Source organism: Pongo abelii, chromosome 22 (genome assembly GCF_028885655.2).
Source record: "Pongo abelii isolate AG06213 chromosome 22, NHGRI_mPonAbe1-v2.0_pri, whole genome shotgun sequence".
Lineage (NCBI taxonomy): Eukaryota > Metazoa > Chordata > Mammalia > Primates > Hominidae > Pongo > Pongo abelii.
In genome coordinates, this window is record NC_072007.2 from 43,625,748 (window position 1) to 43,644,644 (window position 18,897).

The 18,897-nt window shown below is 41.9% G+C and overlaps 1 protein-coding gene and 1 pseudogene across 2 annotated transcripts in view; both read left to right on the top strand.

The window, feature by feature from the left end:
* The first annotated feature begins 814 nt into the window (after positions 1 to 814).
* Positions 815 to 18,897, top strand: part of IFNAR1 (interferon alpha and beta receptor subunit 1) — a 33,212-nt gene continuing 15,129 nt past the window's right edge. Inside the window, exons 1-5 of one of the 2 annotated variants that reach the window (XM_024239434.3) lie at positions 815 to 1,062; positions 11,169 to 11,292; positions 15,992 to 16,167; positions 18,250 to 18,407; positions 18,520 to 18,661. In XM_024239434.3, the coding sequence (XP_024095202.1) occupies positions 987 to 1,062; positions 11,169 to 11,292; positions 15,992 to 16,167; positions 18,250 to 18,407; positions 18,520 to 18,661 (676 nt within the window). In that variant the 5' untranslated portion in view covers positions 815 to 986. The remainder of the gene's footprint in view (positions 1,063 to 11,168; positions 11,293 to 15,991; positions 16,168 to 18,249; positions 18,408 to 18,519; positions 18,662 to 18,897) is intronic. The other variant, XM_054542775.2, reaches the window with a different exon arrangement.
* On the top strand, positions 1,069 to 11,161 carry LOC129047213 (upstream stimulatory factor 1-like; annotated as a pseudogene).

An 18,897-nucleotide genomic window follows, 5' to 3' on the forward strand; every position in this document is an offset into this window, starting at 1 on the left:
CATTGTTCTTTACAAACATTCATTTAATTATGTAATTGCTAATTAATTGCTTGGTTGTTACAACAACGAAGTATTTGATTCCTTATTTTATCTCTTCATTTAAATTTTATTTCGCATATTTTCACAATGCACTTGATCTATTACTGAGGAATTTAATTAAATAATCATTCGAACGGTGGGCTCGAATTGTTTACTGATAAAGCTCGACGACCAAAACAGCCTAGCGACTGCTGTTTGGAGCCCCTCGGCCCAGGGCCTGTGGCGGTAAAAGGGACCATCTCGCCCCTCAGCCAAGTCGCCCCGAAAACGAGCGCTCCACCGCCTCTGCGCCGCTCTCGCTCTGCACACAGTAACGGTCTGGTCGCTCAGCCACTTCCTCCTTCCAGCCTCATCTGGTTCCCAGGCCGCTGGGGACTCCCAACGCCACTGTCCAAGGCTCTAGGGTCAGCAAGCGCCCTGGGTGGAGAAGGGCGAGGACGAAGAGCGCCGGGCCGCGACCAGGACCCCACCCGCGCCCTCCGACTGCAGACAGGTGGAAGAGACGCGGGAACTCCAAAATCGCTGGGTCTGCGCAGGTGTGTGCCGCGATCCTGTGAAGGTCAAGGCCTCCGGTGAGGCGGAGTCTTCCTGGAATGCGATGGTGAACCGCTCCAGATCTGCCACTGGCCGGAAAGAGTGAGGAAGAGGATGCAAGAGGCCTGCAATTTCTAAGGCGCGCACGCACGGGGTGGTGCAACTACGATGCTGCAATGGGAGCTTGGAAAGCGGCTGCGGGCTAGGAAGAAAGACGCGTGCGCTGAGGGACCGCGCGTGCGCAGAGGGGCGGTGTGGGCCAGGAGAGGCGGCGCGTGCGCAGAGAGGGGGTGAGCGCTAAGAGGGGCAGCGCGTGCGCAGAGGGGCGGTGTGACTTAGGACGGGGCGATGGAAGCTAAGCGGGGCGGCGCGTCCGCGGAGATGTGACTGGTGGGACCTGCGGCGGCACCCAGATGATGGTCGCCCTCCTGGGCGCGACGACCCTAGTGCTCGTCGCCGTGGCGCCATGGGTGTTGTCCGCAGCCGCAGGTGAGAGGCGGGGAGGAGGGTCTCGGCGCAGTAGGGCGCGCAGCTGGGCTACGGGGGCGACGATGGTGTTGGGGGCGACAGACGCCCAGTCTGGGAAACCTTCGGTCCACTTTGCCGCGGCAAAGATTAAACTTGACCTGGGCTCGAAAATCAATCCGGAGAAAGTGGTGTTCTGGGTCCTCTCTCGCCGCTTGCCTGTGGCCCGTGTACGGGTCCTCGGGCGCGCCCGGGTCCCTCCCCCGTGAAGTGGCGGTGCCAGACCTTTGTGTCGAGTTTGCTTCTTTCCGGGAAAGTACCGCGGCTCCGCTGATCTGTTTGATAATAAACAAAACATTTCCCGAAATGCATTTCCTCAATCTGGTAAATAGGCGCCCAGTCCCACGGGGGAGTGAGCTAAGTGTGGCCAGGATTTCTCTGCCCTCAAGATTCATACAGGCCAATAAAAAATGACAGTCGGAGTGACTGAGGCATAATTCTCAGTCCTGGAGGTTTACTAAGCCTGCTTCAGGGCGCATCCGGGAAAAACATGAGCCACAGACACATCTGTGACTGGTTTTCCAGAGGTTTTCAGGAGGTGAGGCAGGAAGTTAGTGAGGCAAATAGTTCTGTGAGACTGTAGTTAGTGCCCAAGACATCTGTATTTTAAGATACCATGAGTGTCTTGAAGAGAAAAAGAGAGTAAAGAGAGTCAGTTATGCAGATGCCTCTGGGTAGGTGGAGTCTTGACTTTGGCAACTGAGAAGATAAGCTTGTAATTGACATTGTCAGTGTGGAAGGCCTGAACTAGTTTTTCAGGTTAACTTTGGAATGCCATTTGTTTAGAGGAGAGGTCCATTCACATTGTTGGGGGCTTAGAATTTTATTTTTGGTTTACTTAACTACCTACTTTTTTCCCAAAGAAATAATCATGTTCAAAACTCAATGAAATGTTATCTCAATGAAATTGTAATGTAGCTCAGTCTTTCAGAAGTCATAAAAATAGTCATACTTTTTAAACTACTAAATGCAATTCTAGGACCCAAGACTAAGAAAACTGTCCAAAATATGGGAAGACGTTTTTATTTATACTTTTTTTTTGAGACAGCCTGTTGCCCAGGCTGGTGTGCAGAGGTGTGATCTCAGCTCACTGCAACCTCTGCCTCCCAGGTTCGGGCGATTCTCCTGCCTCAGCCTCTTGAATAGCTGGAATTACAGGTGCACGCCACCACATCCGGCTATTTTTTGTATTTTTAGTAGAGGTGGGGTTTTGCCGTGTTGGCCAGGCTAGTCTCGAACTCCTGACCTCAGACAATCCACTTCAGCCTCCCAAAGTGCTGGGATTACAGGTGTGAGCCACCGCGCCCAGTCTATTTATGCTTTAGACTTTAGTTTTAGGAACTAGACTCAGGTTGTAGACCTGAAGTTACAGTTGGCATCCCCTTGTTTATGGGAGACCAGCAAAGAATTGACTTATGAATGATCTGTGGGGGTAGCCCTTCGCAGATGGTTGAGTCTTTTTATCCTTCCTTGGGGATTTGGCTGAAGCATAATGCTAGTAACAGCCATTCATTTGGAAGAGGGTGTTGCAGTCACTTGGCCTCTGGGCTCAACTAACTTCCCTTTTGCGTAAGAAAGTTGGGAGAGGTCCTGAGATTTTTTTTTTCTTTTACAAAAATAATAAAAGAAAAATACAAAGGCAGGGCGTCACCAGGCTAATTTGCTGAAATTCTTCATACTTACTTGGGATGCATGGGGGAATGGCAACTATTACAAGGTTGATAGAGAGTGAGAGGTAATTTTGTAGTGAGGAGGGGTACCCAAAGAGAATCAGGGCTAGCATCCCACTTCAGGAGTCCAGGTGGTCTGTGAGCCTGCAAGTGAGTTCAAAATACTTTACCTGTTGGCTTAGGAAACCATATACCTGTGTGGTACATGATATCCTATTTCTCAAACTTTCCCACAAATATGTAGTATACTTTTCCTAGGATGTGGGTACTAGGGTCCTGGTGCATCCCATAGTAATTTCTTTGAAGTCTTTTGTTTATGAAAAACTTGCATTAAACTCGTGTTTGGTTTGATGTGAAAAGAGCTTTCCCAGAATTTTCATATAAAATTGACATTCCAGGAGGGTGTGCATTAAGAAATTAATTTAAAATTAGGTTAGAGGACAGGTGGCAAGATATAACTTATAGGCATTTATCATTTCTTAAGCTCTTAGCTGTGTGCCCGGCACTAATCTAAGTGTTTTAAAGGTATAAACTCATTAAGCTTTCAGAGCAGCGTAGATACTGTTATCCTTAGTTAACAGACAAGGAAACTCAGCAACGGAGAGATCGAGTAACTTGCCTGAGGCTGTATAGGCCAGTCCGTGGAGGAGTGGGGAGTCAAATCCTGAGTCTGGCCTAATAGCCTTGGGGCTTAACCAGACTAGACTGTTTTCTCAAAGGCCAAACAATTTAAATTCCTGATTGTCCACTTGTATGTTAAGGGCCTAATTATCAGTATCTTTCAGTTAACTGTGAGCCCAAAAATATCTGAGACCGGTCTGAAATCAACTTAGAAAGTTTATTTTGCCAGGGTTAAGTATGCATTCATGACACAGCCTCAAGAGGTCCTGGCCACATGTGCCCAAGGTGGTCAAGGTCCAGCTTGCTTTTATACATTTTAGGGAGACATATCAATCAGTACATCTAAGATGTACATTTGATTGGTTCGATCTGGAAAGGCAGGACAACTCAAAGCAAGGCTTCCAGGTCATAGGTAGATTTAAAGATTTTCTGATTGGTAATTGGTTGAAATCAATGGAAAGGAATGTCTGGGATGTCCTAAGGGGTTGTGGAGACCAAAATTTTATCATGCGGATCAAGCTTGTCCAACCCACAGCCCACTGGCTGCATGCAGCCCATGACGGCTTTGAATGCAGCACAACACAAATTCGTAAACTTTCTTAAAACATGAGGGGTTTTTGTTTTGTTTGTTTTCTTTCTGTTTTTTTGTTTGTTTGTTTTTTAGCTCATCAGATATTCTTAGTATATTTTGTGTGTGGCCCAAGACAGTTGTTCTTCCAGTGTGGCCCACGGAAGCAAAAACAATGGACACCCTTGATGCAGATGAGGCCTGCAGATAGCAGGCTTCAGAGAGAATAGATTGTAACTGTTTCTTGTGAAACTTAACGTCTGTGTTGTTGTTAATGGTGGTTAGCTTTTTCTGAATTCCAGAAGAGAGGAGTGTATAATGAGGCATATCCAAACCTCGCTTCCCATCATGGCCTGAAGTAGTTTTTCAGGTTAGCTTTGGAATGCCCTTGGTCAGGAGAAGGGGTCCATTCTGATGGTTGGGGGACTTAGAATTTTATTTTTGGTTTACGTAACTACCTGCTTTTTCCCCAAAAAAAAATCATGTTGAAAACTCAAGACCTTAAGTTTACAGCTCAAGCTGATCCTGAAAGTTAACTCAGTGAGATTGTAATGTTGCTCAGTCTTTCAGAAGTTGTATAAATATACCTTTTAGCCTAGTAAATGCAATTCTAGGACTCTAGATTAAGAAAACTATCCAAAATATGGGAAGACATTTACTTACATATTTGTACAGATATCTATATTTGGATTTATGTCAGACTTAAAGATATAGTAAACCATTTTGGTCATGAAGATGAATGTGAAAGGTTGAAAGCAACCAGAATTATAAATGCATTATATATATATTAGATTAAATGTCCATTTATACATTTACATGTGGGGTAATAATTGTTAATATACTAATATAAAACATTTTAATATACTAGTAAATTAATATATTGTATGTTAATGTTACATAACAATTTATGAAAAAATTATTAAAAGGAGATTGCCAATACTAATAGAGCAAAATCTGTGAAAACTAAAATCCTGTTTAATAACTTTATTTCCAAGCCCCCGTCCATTTATCAGTCAGTTATTCGTTGGTCTTCCAAATGCCAACATGCCTGTAACTTCAGGGTCTCTTTCTTTTAGCAGTAAAGGATTTTTTTTCTCCCTGAGGAAATCGCTAGCTGTACCCTATAACATTTTCTATTCTTGTCTCAAGGCCGAAAATTACTAGAATTATAATATTCTGCACAAGATATTGTAAATACTACAAATGCCATCAGATCTTTTGTTAAACTCTGTAAACCCAGTTGCTACCCTTTGGCTGCATAGAATCTATAAATTCTAACAAATGGATGAGAAGCAAGTTAAGAATTCTAGAGTGGGATAAGGGGATGTGATGTATTCTATTCAGGGATGAAGTTTTAGAGACTCCAAGTATGAAACAGAAAATTGAGGATGGGGAGACCTGATGGGTACCACATTAAATTAAAAAAAAAAAAAAAAAAAAAAGACAGTGTTTTCTCAGCTGTCTCCCCTTTTGACCCCATACTATAAGATCTAACTGGAAAGAGCAAGAAGCTGTCTCAATTAAGAAAGTTCTATACAAGAACCCCTGTGGTAGAACAAGTCTACAACGAGATGACATGATTGCCCCAAGGCAGAAGTAAAAAAAATATTGTAGGAACCATAAATAAATTTAAAAGCTGGTCTTTTAAAAAATATATAGCTTATCAAAGTGAGAGATCAGTCCTTTATGATATTTAAGGAGTTCCTGTGAACGCACCATCATGCTGTATACTCTGAAAAAATGCAAATCAAGTATGAAGCAATATAGATTCTGCCCTTAAGGAACTTGCAATCTAGTTGGAGATTTATGTTTAACACAAAGAAGCAGTTTTTACAAATACTTCTTTTGAGGATTCTGGAAAGATGGCAGAGTAGAAAGCACCAGGAATCTGTCTCCTCACCTAGACAAGAATTGTACTGGCAGAATCTGATGTAACTATTTTGGAACTCTGGAGTCTATTGAAGGCTTACAACTTCCAGGAGACAGGCTTAGATGGTAAATTGCAGTTAATTTTGGTCTATTTGAGCTCTTAGTACAGTAGCAGCTACCCATCTTCCACCTCTCAACCCTTAGCAGACAGCTGTGCATGTTATTAGAGCAATCTGCACACAACTTACAGGAATCAGGTGGGCAAAAAGAAACCCACCATCCAGCTATCTGGGATCTGTGCTCTGATTGCTCATTGCTCCTTCTCATCACAAAAGCACAAAGAGATGGGCGGTTGTTGTTGTTACACCTTACTCATTGTTACAACCCCCTCCCCACTCACCCCCCTGCCCCATGGATTTAAAGGGCTAGAAATCTCCCTCTGCTTCATTTTTCTCTTTTACTTTTGGAAGCCAGATATTAAAGACTAGGACGTTAAAAAACAACTGCATTTATGGGGAAAATTAGAAAGTCTCTGTACATACCTAGGGAAAGGCTCAGGAGAGACCTTAAGTTTATAGCTCAAGCTGATCCTTGGCACAGGATTAACAACAATTAAACAGCAATTAAACAAAGCAAACACACACACACACACAGTGTAGTCTGGGAGAGTGATGTTAGCAAGATGGCCAACTAGAAGCCCCTTCTGCTCATCCCCTCATAAGACAGCCAGAACAACAGATAAACAACTACATTTTAGCAAACTTAACTAAGAGTGCTAGAGTGCATCAAAGAAGTAACAGAAATCATAGTGAGCAGAGAAAAGTGGGATGGCCACATGGAGAATGGGAGGAAATGCCAGGATTCCTAGGATCATCTGGGAACCAGGAGGAACTTCTTCCTACGGCAAGGAGATAAACAAGAAGATCCCAGCTACACCATGGGCACCAACAGATCTCACCACTGGGGTTCCTTAGAGTCCGGACAGCAACTAAGCCAAGCTGAGGAAGCTGCCTAGAGTCTGCACAGCTGTGTTCCCTCCAGAGAAGGAGCCCACGCTGTGCTCCACCTGCTGTGGCCCACACAGCTACTGTGCCACTCCACCTTGGAACTGGAACTACTTCTGGAGTGTGTCTTGCTTCGGGAACTTGTAGCCATGGCTTCCTTTCATCTGAACCACCCCAGGCTGGTGGCTCAACATCCCTAAGCTAAACTTTAAGCAGCTGTTACACCCTTCCCTGTGGGGTCAAGCAGAGGTAGAACTACTCCACCTACTCCTACCCCACCTCCCTTGGGCTAGAGCTGAAGCAGTATCCTGGGAACACACTACCTTGGCCACCCAGAGCAGTCATGCACCCCTGTGCCTAAGCTGAAGTGGTATACTGCATTCCAGGGAAACAGGGCCTGAACCACCCAGAGCAGTCACACTCCCCGGGCCTCAGCTGAAGGAGCACATCACTCCCTGCAGAATCAGTGCCCTGGCCAAGCCGAGCAGCTGTGCATCCCAGGGCTGAGCTGATGTAGTACCCTATGTCTCAGGGAAACAGAGCAGTGGCTGAGCTGAGACACCCTGTTCTACAGGCCAAACAACTGTAGTACCCTGCTTCCCTGGAGCTGGACTAGTCTTCTAGAGTCTGAGCTGCTGAGACACTCTGAGGAGTAGAGTCATCACTGTGCTGTTCCCTACCCCCCATTCCCAGCCCAAACAACAGCTATGCTTCACCATTTTGTAGTACTTGCTGCTGCTGCTACACCTGGCCTCACAGTCTGGGGTACTGCTTATCCCCAGCTATTCCAAGATTTAGAGTCATGACTTCATGGTGCCTCATCCCTTGGGACCTGTGTTGCCACTGAGCCCTACTAGCTCATATTCCCAAATTAAAACCATACCCTGCTCCCCAGGCCCAAACCTCCAGAGAACCCCTTCTTTAGAGTCAGGCCAGTGCTATGCCCTGACCCCCATAGGGGTAGAATCAAAGCTACAACCCATTCTCTGGGCCTGAGCTGCCAGGAAACACCTCCAGGTCACAAATCCTGGCTCTATGAGCAGCTACGTCCAAGCCCTGCCACAGAGAGCAAACCCACCTCAGGAACCAAGTGTCTCAATAGGTTTGTGAGATCCTGAGCCTAGGACCTTTGCCCAGTAGCCACTCTGAATACCTTTACCTGGAATCAAGAGCTGCTGCAGCTGCATGTGTATAGCCCCTGTCAGACCTGACACCAAGAGGTATCCCCTTGGCTGAGTCTCCCCATTGTGGGGAAGACAAGAATAGGAGGATCCTAAAAGCCTTCAACACTGAGGACGTTAACAACCTACACTACCACTGCCACAAACTTCTGCAGCCTAGGCCCCTGAGGCACCCATTTACTACTGACATTGAACACAGGTAAAGTAGCTGCTTTACCATACCACTGCATCTGTCAGGAAACAGTCACCACACCCTTCGAAACCAGCATACTGAAACCCAACTGCTAATAAAAGACTTTATCTTTGAAAGCCAGTGTCTGTAAAGTTTGGAAGAGGTAATTATCCTATCAACACAGAGACACAAAAACATGAAAAAGCAAGGAAATATGACACCACCAAAGGAAAGTAAGAACTCTCTGACGGTGGCCCAATGAAAAGAAGATCAACAAATTGCTGGAAAGGAATTCAAACTAACGATCTTAAGGAAACTCAACAAGATACAAGAAAATACAGATAGTTCAACAAATCAGGAAAACAATTCGCTATACAAAAAATTCAATAAAAAAATTAAAACATGATGAAAAAGAACCAAACAAATCCTACAGTTGAAGAATTCAATGAATTACATTTAAAAAATACAATAAAGAGCTTCAATAACACACTTGGTAAAGCAGAAGAAAGAATCTCTGAACTCGAAGATATATCATTTGATATTACCCAATTGTAGAAAAAACAAGTGAAACCCTACAAGACCTATGGGACATCATTAAAGGAACAAACGTTCATGCTATGTAAGTTGCAGAAAGAGGAGAAAAGGTAAAAGGCATATACAAACTATTTAATGAAATAATAGCTGAAAACTTCCCAAGTCTGGAGAGAGATACAGACATCCAGATCCAGAAAGCTCAATGATTCCCAAATAGATTTAACCCAAAAAGATTCTCTCCAAAGCACATTATTATCTGTTGTCAAAAGTCAAAGACAGAGAATTCTAAAAATGGCAAGAGAAAGGCATCAAGTCATATTTAAGAAAATCCCCATTCAGCTAACAGCAGATTTCTTCACAGAAACCTTACAGTACAGAAGAGGATGGGATGATATACTCAAACAGCCAAGAATGCTATGCCCAGCAAAACTATCCTTCAGAAATGAGGGAGAAATACAGTTTTTCCCAGACAAGCAAAAACTGAGGGAATTCATCACTGCTAGACCAGCCTTATGAGAAATGCTCCAGGGAGTCCTACATCTGGAAGTGAAAAGAGAGCAGTCAGTATCATGAAAACATGGAAAAGTCTAAAACTCACTGATAGAGCAGATGCACAAAGGAGAAAGAGAAAAGAATTAAACCTTATCACTAGAGAAAACCATCAGACCACGGTGATAAATAATAAGAGAGGAAGAAAGGAGCAAAGGATATTATTAGAAAACTATTAACAAAATGACAAAAGTAAGTGCTCAAATATCAATAATAATCTTAAATGTAAATGGATTAAATTCCGCACTTAAAGAGACTGGCTAAATGAATATTTTTTAAATGACTCAATTATATGCTTTCTATAAGAAACCCACTTCACCTATAAAGACACATATAAACTGAAATTGAAGGGATGGAAAAAGTTATTCCAAGCAAATGGAAACCAAAAGCTGTCAGGAATTGCTATACTTCTGTCAGATTAAACAGACATTAAGTCAAAAACTGTAAAAACAGACGAAGAAGGTTATTATATAATGATAAAGGGACCAATTCAGCAAGAGGATATAACAATTCTAAACATACATGTACCCAACACCAGAGCACCCAGTTATATAAAGTAAATATTACTATACGTAAAGGGAAAGATAGACTCCAATATGATAGTAGTTGGGGACTTCAGCACCCCACTCTCAGCTTCGGACAGATCAGCAAACTCCAAGTACAGTGAACTCAAAGAGACCACACCAAGAAACAGTCAAACTTTTGAAAGCCAAAGACAGAGAAGTGACTTGTCATACACAAGGGATTTTTTATAACATGATCAGCAGATTTCTCACCTGATACTTTGGAGACCAATGTATTCAAAGTGCTAAAAAAAAAAAAAAAAACCAAAAAACTCAAAACCCTGTATACAGCAAAATTGCCCTTCAAAAGCATAAGGAAATTAAGATGTTCCTAGATAGACAAAAGCTAAGGGAGTTCATTACCACTAGACGTGCCCTGCAAGAAATGCTTAAGGAAGTCCTGAAAGGTGAAATGAAAGGGAACTAGACAGAGGGGACAGTGCAGATTCAGGCAGGTGCAATGGCTACTGGGGAAGACCCAGCCAGTGGGGCTATTGCCAGCATCCAGTCAGCTGCCACCTTCCCTGACCCCAGTGTCAGGTGATGCGCAGGGTGATCCAGGTGTGTGAGGGGCAGCTGGATGTCCAGACTGAGGGCACTGGTGCCATCAGTGGCTATCCTGCCACTCAATTTGTGACCCAGGTGGTGATCCAGGGTGATATCACCAGTTATGATGCAGTTAACACAGAGGGGAAAGCTGCTGAGATACACTATACTTTCCCACCCCTGCAGTGGGAGATGGGGCAGGGGGTACCATATCAGGGAGTACAGCTGCTGTTGTTACTACCCAGGGCTCAGAGGCACTGCTTGGGCAGGTGACTCTTCCTGGCACTGGTCAATTATTTGTGATGATGTCACCACAAGGAGTACTGCAGGGAGGAAGCCAGCACTTGATTGCCCCTAGGACTCAACCTTATTTATCTGGAGGTAACACCATTGTAAGTCAAGAAGCATCTCTATCTATCTGTGAACACACAATGTGAAATCAAATTGAGGCCATAAAACAGTTGAACCTCATCATAAGAGTGACTCATCGGTGTCACTTCTAAGACCGAGAAAAATTCTATTTTTATGCAGAGACCATTTGTTTTTTAATTAAAAGACAACTCTTTTTCAAAGAGGAAAAAAATCAACTCTTTTTTCAGCTCTCTCAGATGCGGAAATGTAATTATCAGCATCCCTGTGCTGGGAGCAATCATTAGATTTTTTTAGATTTTTAAAATATACTTCATTATGTTTCACTGTATTCATTCTTTAGTCAGGGATGTGAGGGATAGAATAACTTTAGAATATCTGTACAGTTTGTATATAATGTTCTTATTTCTTGTTGCTTTTATAGGTGGAAAAAATCTAAAATCTCCTCAAAAAGTAGAGGTCGACATCATAGATGACAACTTTATCCTGAGGTGGAACAGGAGCGATGAGTCTGTCGGGAATGTGACTTTTTCATTCGATTATCAAAAGTATGTGACTCTACTTACTGATTTGTCAGAATGACCTGAATAATTTTTACAAGTTTAACACCATAATTTTCAGATTTGGAAAGTATTTGGTTTTTCTATTTTTTAGAAATGTTATGCCTATTTTACATAATATTTTTAACTTTGTTTCTGTAGAGACTTAGTCAAATACATCTTTGGGTGTTGAAGCAAAAAATTGGGGATGAGGATGGTAGACAGCGTCTCTAACCCATAGCCATTCCTTCTTTCTTCTGGGTGTTCCAGCTTCTTTCAATATAAGTTAGGGTCTGAGCTAGGGTATATCTTGAAGATATGACATAGTACTCCAAAAGGCCCATCCAAGACCTTGGAATAGGCCACCAGATTTCCTGTGATCAGGCTTTCCTATTATCTCCATGATATTCTATATTTTAATTTTAGATACGCTTTTTTTTTTTTTGAAATGGAGTCTTGCTGTGTTGCCCAGGCTGGAGTGCAGTGGCACAATCTTGGCTCACTGCAACCTCCACTTCCCGGTTTCAAGCGATTCTCCTGCCTTAGCCTCTCGAGTAGCTGGGATTGCAAGCACGTGCCACCATGTCTGACTAATTTTTTTTATTTTTAGTAGAGATGGGGTTTCGCCATGTTGGCCAGGCTGATCTCAAACTCCTTACCTCAGGTGATCTGCTCACCTCCGCCTCCCAAAGTGCTAGGATTACAGGCATGAGCCACTGCCCTGGCCTAGATACACTTTGTAAATACATTGTTAACTGGGCATGGTGGCATATGTCTGTAATCCCACCTACTTGGGAAGCTGAGGCAGAAGAATCGCTTGAACCCAGGAGACAGAGGTTGCCGTGAGCCAAGTTTGCACCACTGTACTCCAGCCTGGGAGACAGAGTAAGACTCCATCTCAAAAATAAATAAATAAATAAAATAAAATAAAAATCAATATATTGGACCTTGCATTTCTAAAGACTCAGTTTTTCTGGAGTGTCGATGTCTCTTCCTTAGTACTTTCTACTTAATTATTCAAGAGGAGAGGCAGACAGGAGGAGGAATATAGAAGGGAACACAGATCAGGAAGTACAGTACTTTGCCTTCTGGTTATGTGTTGGGGCCCCACCTGCTAACCATGTTCCCCTGTCCAAGAAAAAGCAGGCAATGAAGAAATAAGGCATTAGGTCCTCCAGAACCAGGATCCCACCACTTCAGCCACAGCTGTGACACTATTCTCGAGTTGTAACTAAAACTGGGATATGAATCTCACAGCTTCAGTAATTGTGTATGCATATATAAATAAATACATACTGTATATATACATATATACACTATATATACTGTATGTATACATATATACAGTATATATATACATACTGTATGTATACATATACACACATTGTGTATACATACATATACACACATTGTGTATACATACATATACACACATTGTGTATACATACATATACACACTATATATACATATACACACTGTATATATATGTATATACACACACAAATTCATATATGACTTTTCTCAGAATTGATAATTTAAAATTTTTTACCTCTAGAGATTTTCATTAAATTGAACTTTGAGTTTGGTTACCAGTTTTGTTTTTTCCCTCAGTTTGGAATTTCCTTATGAACAACTATTTTAGGTAGAGAAGGAATTATTTCAGATACCCTTATTTAATGTTACTTGTATAAAGAAACTATTTGCAAAATATGCATCCAACAAGAGCTTAATATCCAAGGAGCTCAAACAATCAACAACAAAACCCAAATCCATCAAAAGGTAGGCAAAAGATATGAATAGATATTTTTCAAAAGAGAACATACAGTGGCCAACAGGTATATGAAAAAGTGGTCAGCATCACTCTTATCATCAGAGAAATGCAAACAAAACCCGCCATGAGATATTGTCTCCCCGCAGTCAGAATGGCTGTTATTAAAAAGTTAAAAAAGGCTGGGCATGGTGGCTCACACCTGTAATCCCAGCACTTTGGGAGGCCAAGGCAGGTGGATCACCTGAAGTCAGGAGTTCGAGACCAGCCTGACCAACATGGTGAAACCCCGTCTCTACTAAAAATACAAAAATTAGCCGGATGTGGTGGTGCATGCCTATAATCCCACCTACTCGGGAGGCTGAAGCAGGAGAATCGCTTGAACCCAGGAGGCACAGGTTGCAATGAGCTGAGATCGTGCCCCTGCACTCCAGCCTGGGTGACAGCAAGACTTCATCTCAAAAAAAAAAAAAAAAAAAAACCCCAACAAATATTGAATATATTTCATGCCAAACACTCTTCTGACTGCTTAGAATGCCTCAGTGAACAGGAGAGGCAAAGATGGCATGAAGTTATATTATGAAACGGATTTCATGAAGTAAATATTACATTAGTTACATATTCATATTTCATATTCTGTTCTGAGCTAATTATTGCATGTGATAATGGTTTTTTTTTGTTTTTTTTTTTTGAGACGGAGTCTTGCTCTGTTGCCCAGGCTGGAGTGCAATGGCACAATCTCGGCTCACCACAACCTCCACCTCCCAGGTTCAAGCGATTCTCCTGTCTCAGCCTCCCGAGTGCCTGGGATTACAGGCATGCACCCCTACGCCTGGCCAGTTTTGTATTTTTAGTAGAGACGGGATTTCTCCATGTTGATCAGGCTGATCTCGAACTCCTGATCTCAAGTGATCCACCCCGCTCGGCCTCCCAAAGTGCTGGGATTACAGGTGTGAGCCACCGCACCCGGCCAATAATGATTTTTTTAAGAAAATATAAAAGTAGCTTCTGCTGCAATATCTTGATTAGATGTGAAACAGTTTTAATGGAGCATGCATCAGCATCTCCTGAAATAGGAAAGACAGATGTGAACAGTGAGGTTGGGTTGAAATTATATTAAGTTTTAAATTTTTGATAAGGTTTTCTGTTTATAAAGAGAGCTTCTGGATTTTTAGAAATAGATTCTGATGTGGAACCTTTTCAAGAATGTTTAAGGTATTTTTAATGCCAGCTCTAATCTCAGGCCTCAGATATGTAAAAGTGGAAGTGAAAACTGGCCAAGAATGAAGTATTTCATATGCTAGTATATATTTTTGGTAATTTCTTAAAATTGTTTCCATTTTGAAAAACAAGGTAGACTTGATTTGGTTCAGCAACAAAATTATTTTGGTATTATCTCTGGTTTCTAATATCTAAATCATCTTTAAAATGGCATCTGTGATATTATTAAAAATAAATAAATCAGCTAATGAATTAGGCTTGACAAAAATGCCTTCCCAGAAGATAGTTTCTCTGCTACTTACGGTCAATGGGCTTAACATAGGTAAAAGTTTGGAAATCTGCTAAATTGGCCGGGCATGGTGTCTCACGCCTGTAATCCCAGCACTTTGGGAGGCTGAGGTGGGCAGATCACCTGAGGTGAGGAGTTTAAGATCAGTCTAGCCAACATGGCAAAACCCCATCTCTACTAAAAAAAAAATACAAAAATTAGCCAGATGTGGTGGCACACGCCTGTAATCACAGCTACTCGAGAGGCTGAGGCAGGAGAATTGCTTGAACCTAGGAAGTGGAGGTTGCAGTGGGCCGAGATTGCTCCACTGCACTCCAGCCTGGGCAGCAGAGTGAGACTCTGTCTCAAAAAAAAAAAAAAAAATGAAATCTGCTAAGTTCATTTCTATCCCTCACTTTCCCTGCAAGCTCTTCTTCCCCTTTCTGGGCAACATGTCCTTTTCTGCTTTAGGGACTCCATGCCCACTTGATTCTTCATGTTGGCCCCTTTTTCGAAAGGAAGAATCTAATATCAATCACTTCAGCTTTCTGATTGGCCAGTTCCACTTCCAAAAATTTATTTGTTTATGTAAACATTTTAAGTTTTGTGGTTTCCTATGATGTAATAGAAGAAATTACGGAGACAGACAAGCAGAAGGGATGGTTTGCTTTTGGAGAGGGCAGAGGAAACCTTGAAACCATACTGATTCTGAGGTCTTTCTTAGGGAAGGTAAGTCTATTCATAGGAGGAGGTCAGAAAGGAATCATCAAATCCAATTCCCCAGTTTCTATTTAATTTTATTTTATTAAGTAGACAGGGTCTTGCTCGGTTGCTGAGGCTGAAGTGCAGTGATATGATCATAGCCTACTGCAGCCTGCAGCCTGCAGCCTTGAACCCCTGTGCTCAAATGACCCTCTCACCTCAGCCTACCCAGTAGCTAGGACTGTGGGCACATGCCACCATGCCCCGCTTTGCCTTTTTTTTTAAATTTCTCATAGAGACAGGGTTTGCTATGTTGACCAGGCTCCGAACTTTCAATAAGGAAGATAAGATCCAGAAACACAAAATAGTTTACCAAAAGTCACACAGCTATTTTTAACAGAGCCAACATACTAAATCCACTTTTACCTTATGGGTCATTTATTTCTCTGCTTCCTTGAAATCCTGAAGCAACCACCCACAAAATTATATAAAGAACTGTATTTTAAAATTCAATTTTATAAGTAATAACTTGGCTTATATGCATTGAAAAAGAGTGGAAGGGTGTACGCTAAAATGTTAATAGGACATTAGCTCAAGTAGAAGAAATAACTCTTAAACCAAAAATAGAAATAACTCTTAAACAAGAGTTATTAAGAGTTAAGAAATAACTCTTATACCAGTAAAATAGAAAGTATTCGACAGTTATATTTATACATTTGCTCACTCATTCGTTTTTTTTACTTTAAAGACCTGGGATGGATAATTGGATAAAATTGCCTGGGTGTCAGAATATTACTAGTACCAAATGCAACTTTTCTTCACTCAAGCTGAATGTTTATGAAGAAATTAAATTGCGTATAAGAGCAGAAAAAGAAAACACTTCTTCATGGTATGAGGTTGACTCATTTACACCATTTCGCAAAGGTAAGAAAAAGTTGCTAGCTGAATTATATTCTTTAGTAAATATTACCAGAGCCATTCATTTGCATGATGCAAAATCTAACATCTTTTAAAAAGAACAAAAATTCCCTTAAACCTGTATCTTCTTCCTGCTATGGCTCCATTTGTCCTGCTTTCCCTGTAGTAGTAGTTCTCAAAGAGTGGTCCTCAAGGCCCTTTCAGGGGGCCGTAAAGACAAAGCTATATTTATGAAAAATCTAAGACTTACTTGCCTTTTTTATTTTTGTTCTTTCTTGTATTCACAGTGGAGTTTTCCAGAGGAGGCTGTTTGATGTGTGATGTGGTGATATGGTCACTGATTTAATGTAGAATTCAATGTGAAATTCATCTGCCTTCTTTATTAATCCAAACATTCAAAAGATTTGGAAAAAAATGTAAAACAGCACCACTCTGAAGTTTTTATGTTCCTGTGGCAAATGTTTGTTACCATCAAATAGGTTTATCATTGTTATTTCTTTTTTTTTTTTTTTTTTTTCCTTTTGAGACAGAGTTTTGCTCTTGTTGCCCAGGCTGGAGTGCAATGGCATGATCTCGGCTCACTACAGCCTCTGCCTCCTGGGTTCAAGTGATTCTCCCGCCTCAGCCTCCCCAGTAGCTGGGATTACCGGCATGTACCACCATGCCCGGCTAATTTTGTATTTTTGGTAGAGACAGGGTTTCTCCATGTTGGTCAGGCTGACCTCGAACTCCCAACCTCAGGTGATCCACCCACCTCAACCTTCCAAAGTGCTGGGATTACAGGCGTGAGCCACCATGCCCAGTCCATTGTTATTTCTTAATGGATTAATTAGTTAAAATGGATTGAAAACTTTACCAGTTTTAATGTTTAATATGCTAATATAAAAATATACAGCCCACATAAATAACGGCTGTTTGGGATTCTCAGTAATTCCTTTAAGAATGTAAAGGAGCTGAGTGTAGTGGCTCACACCTGTAATTCCAACACTTTGGGAGGCTGAGGTGGGAGGATCACTTGAGGCCGGAAGTTCAGGACCAACCTAGGCAACATAGTGAGACCCCAGCTCTACAAAAAATATATAAAAATTAGCCAGGCATGGTGGTGCACACCTGTAATCCCAGCTATTCAGGAAGCTGAAGAGGGAGGATCACTTGAGCCTGGGAGATCAAGATTGCAGTGAGCCGTGTTTGTGTCACTGCACTCTAGCCTGAGCAACAGAGCTAGACCATATCTCAAAAAAAAGTGGGGATCTTGAGACCAAAAGGTTTGAGAACCACTGCCCTTTACCAAGAATGATCTGTACTCCCTTTCTATACTACCTATCTTCCCATTCCCTGTCAGCCCTCTCCATTCAAACTCTGTTCCTCATCACTATTAAAATCACTCTTTTCGGCCGGGCATGGTGGCTCACACCTGTAATCCCAGCACTTTGGGAGGCTGAGGCAGGCGGATCACGAGGTCAGGAGATTGAGACCATCCTGGCTAACATGGTGAAACCCTGTCTCTACTAAAAATACAAAAAAAAAAACTAGCCGGGCATGGTGGCGGGCGCCTGTAGTCCCAGCTACTCAGGAGGCTGAGGCAGGAGAATGGCGTGAACCTGGGAGGCGGGGTTTGCAGTGAGCCGAGATCATGCCACTGCACTCCGGCCTGGGTGACAGAGCGAGACTCCGTCTCAAAAAAACAAACAAAAAAAACCACTCTTCTCAAGGTCACAGCAGCCTCCACAATGCCAAGCAAATTCCCAGTCCTCTTCTGGCTTCATCCCTCTGTAGCATAGATGTGGTCATCACTCAGTTTTTCCTTTACTGGATCTCTAGGGCACTGCTCTTTCCTAGTTCTCCTCCTGCTCATTGATCGCTTCATCTTTCCGACTTTTCAGTGTTAGACTGCTGCCGGGCTCAGTCGTTGAACCTCGTCTCTTTCTGTATCACTCCACTGGTGATCTTACAGCTTTCTATGCTATCTGTATGCTCTTAACTCCCAGAAGTGACAGGCACATATTAAGTGCTCAGAATTTTTGTTGAATGAAGGTTTTGGCATTGTATTCATAAAGTTCCGTAGTAATTGTTTTGATTTTTTTGCAGCTCAAATTGGTCCTCCAGAAGTACATGTAGAAGCTGAAGATAAGGCAATAGTGATACACATCTCTCCTCCTGGAACAAAAGATAGTGTTATGTGGGCTTTGGATGGTTTAAGCTTTACATATAGCTTAGTTATTTGGAAAAACTCTTCAGGTGTAGAAGTAAGCATTATTTTTACCTTTGTTTAATCGATGTGAGAGAAAAATTAGATGAATTAATCCTAAAATTTGACTTTATACTTTTTTAAAGAACCAACTTATATTTTTATTATAGGAAAGAATTGAAAATATTTATTCCAGACATAAAATTTATAAACTCTCACCAGAGACTACTTATTGTTTAAAAGTTAAAGCAGCACTACTTACGTCATGGAAAATTGGTGTCTATAGTCCAGTACATTGTATAAAGACCACAGGTAAGGAAGATGTTTTGTTTTAGATTCAATAAATATATATACACATTGTCAATTTTGGCATCTTCCCCATATTGCTGAAATTTACATGATAGGTTAATATATGTTAAAAAACATTGTAACATTTACATAAGCAAAATAAATGTTACTTGGGATTTTTGTCTCAAATAGTAATGAAAATTAATTCTACTTAAAAGTTCAGGCTGGGCCTAGTGGCCCACGCCTGTAATCCCAGAACT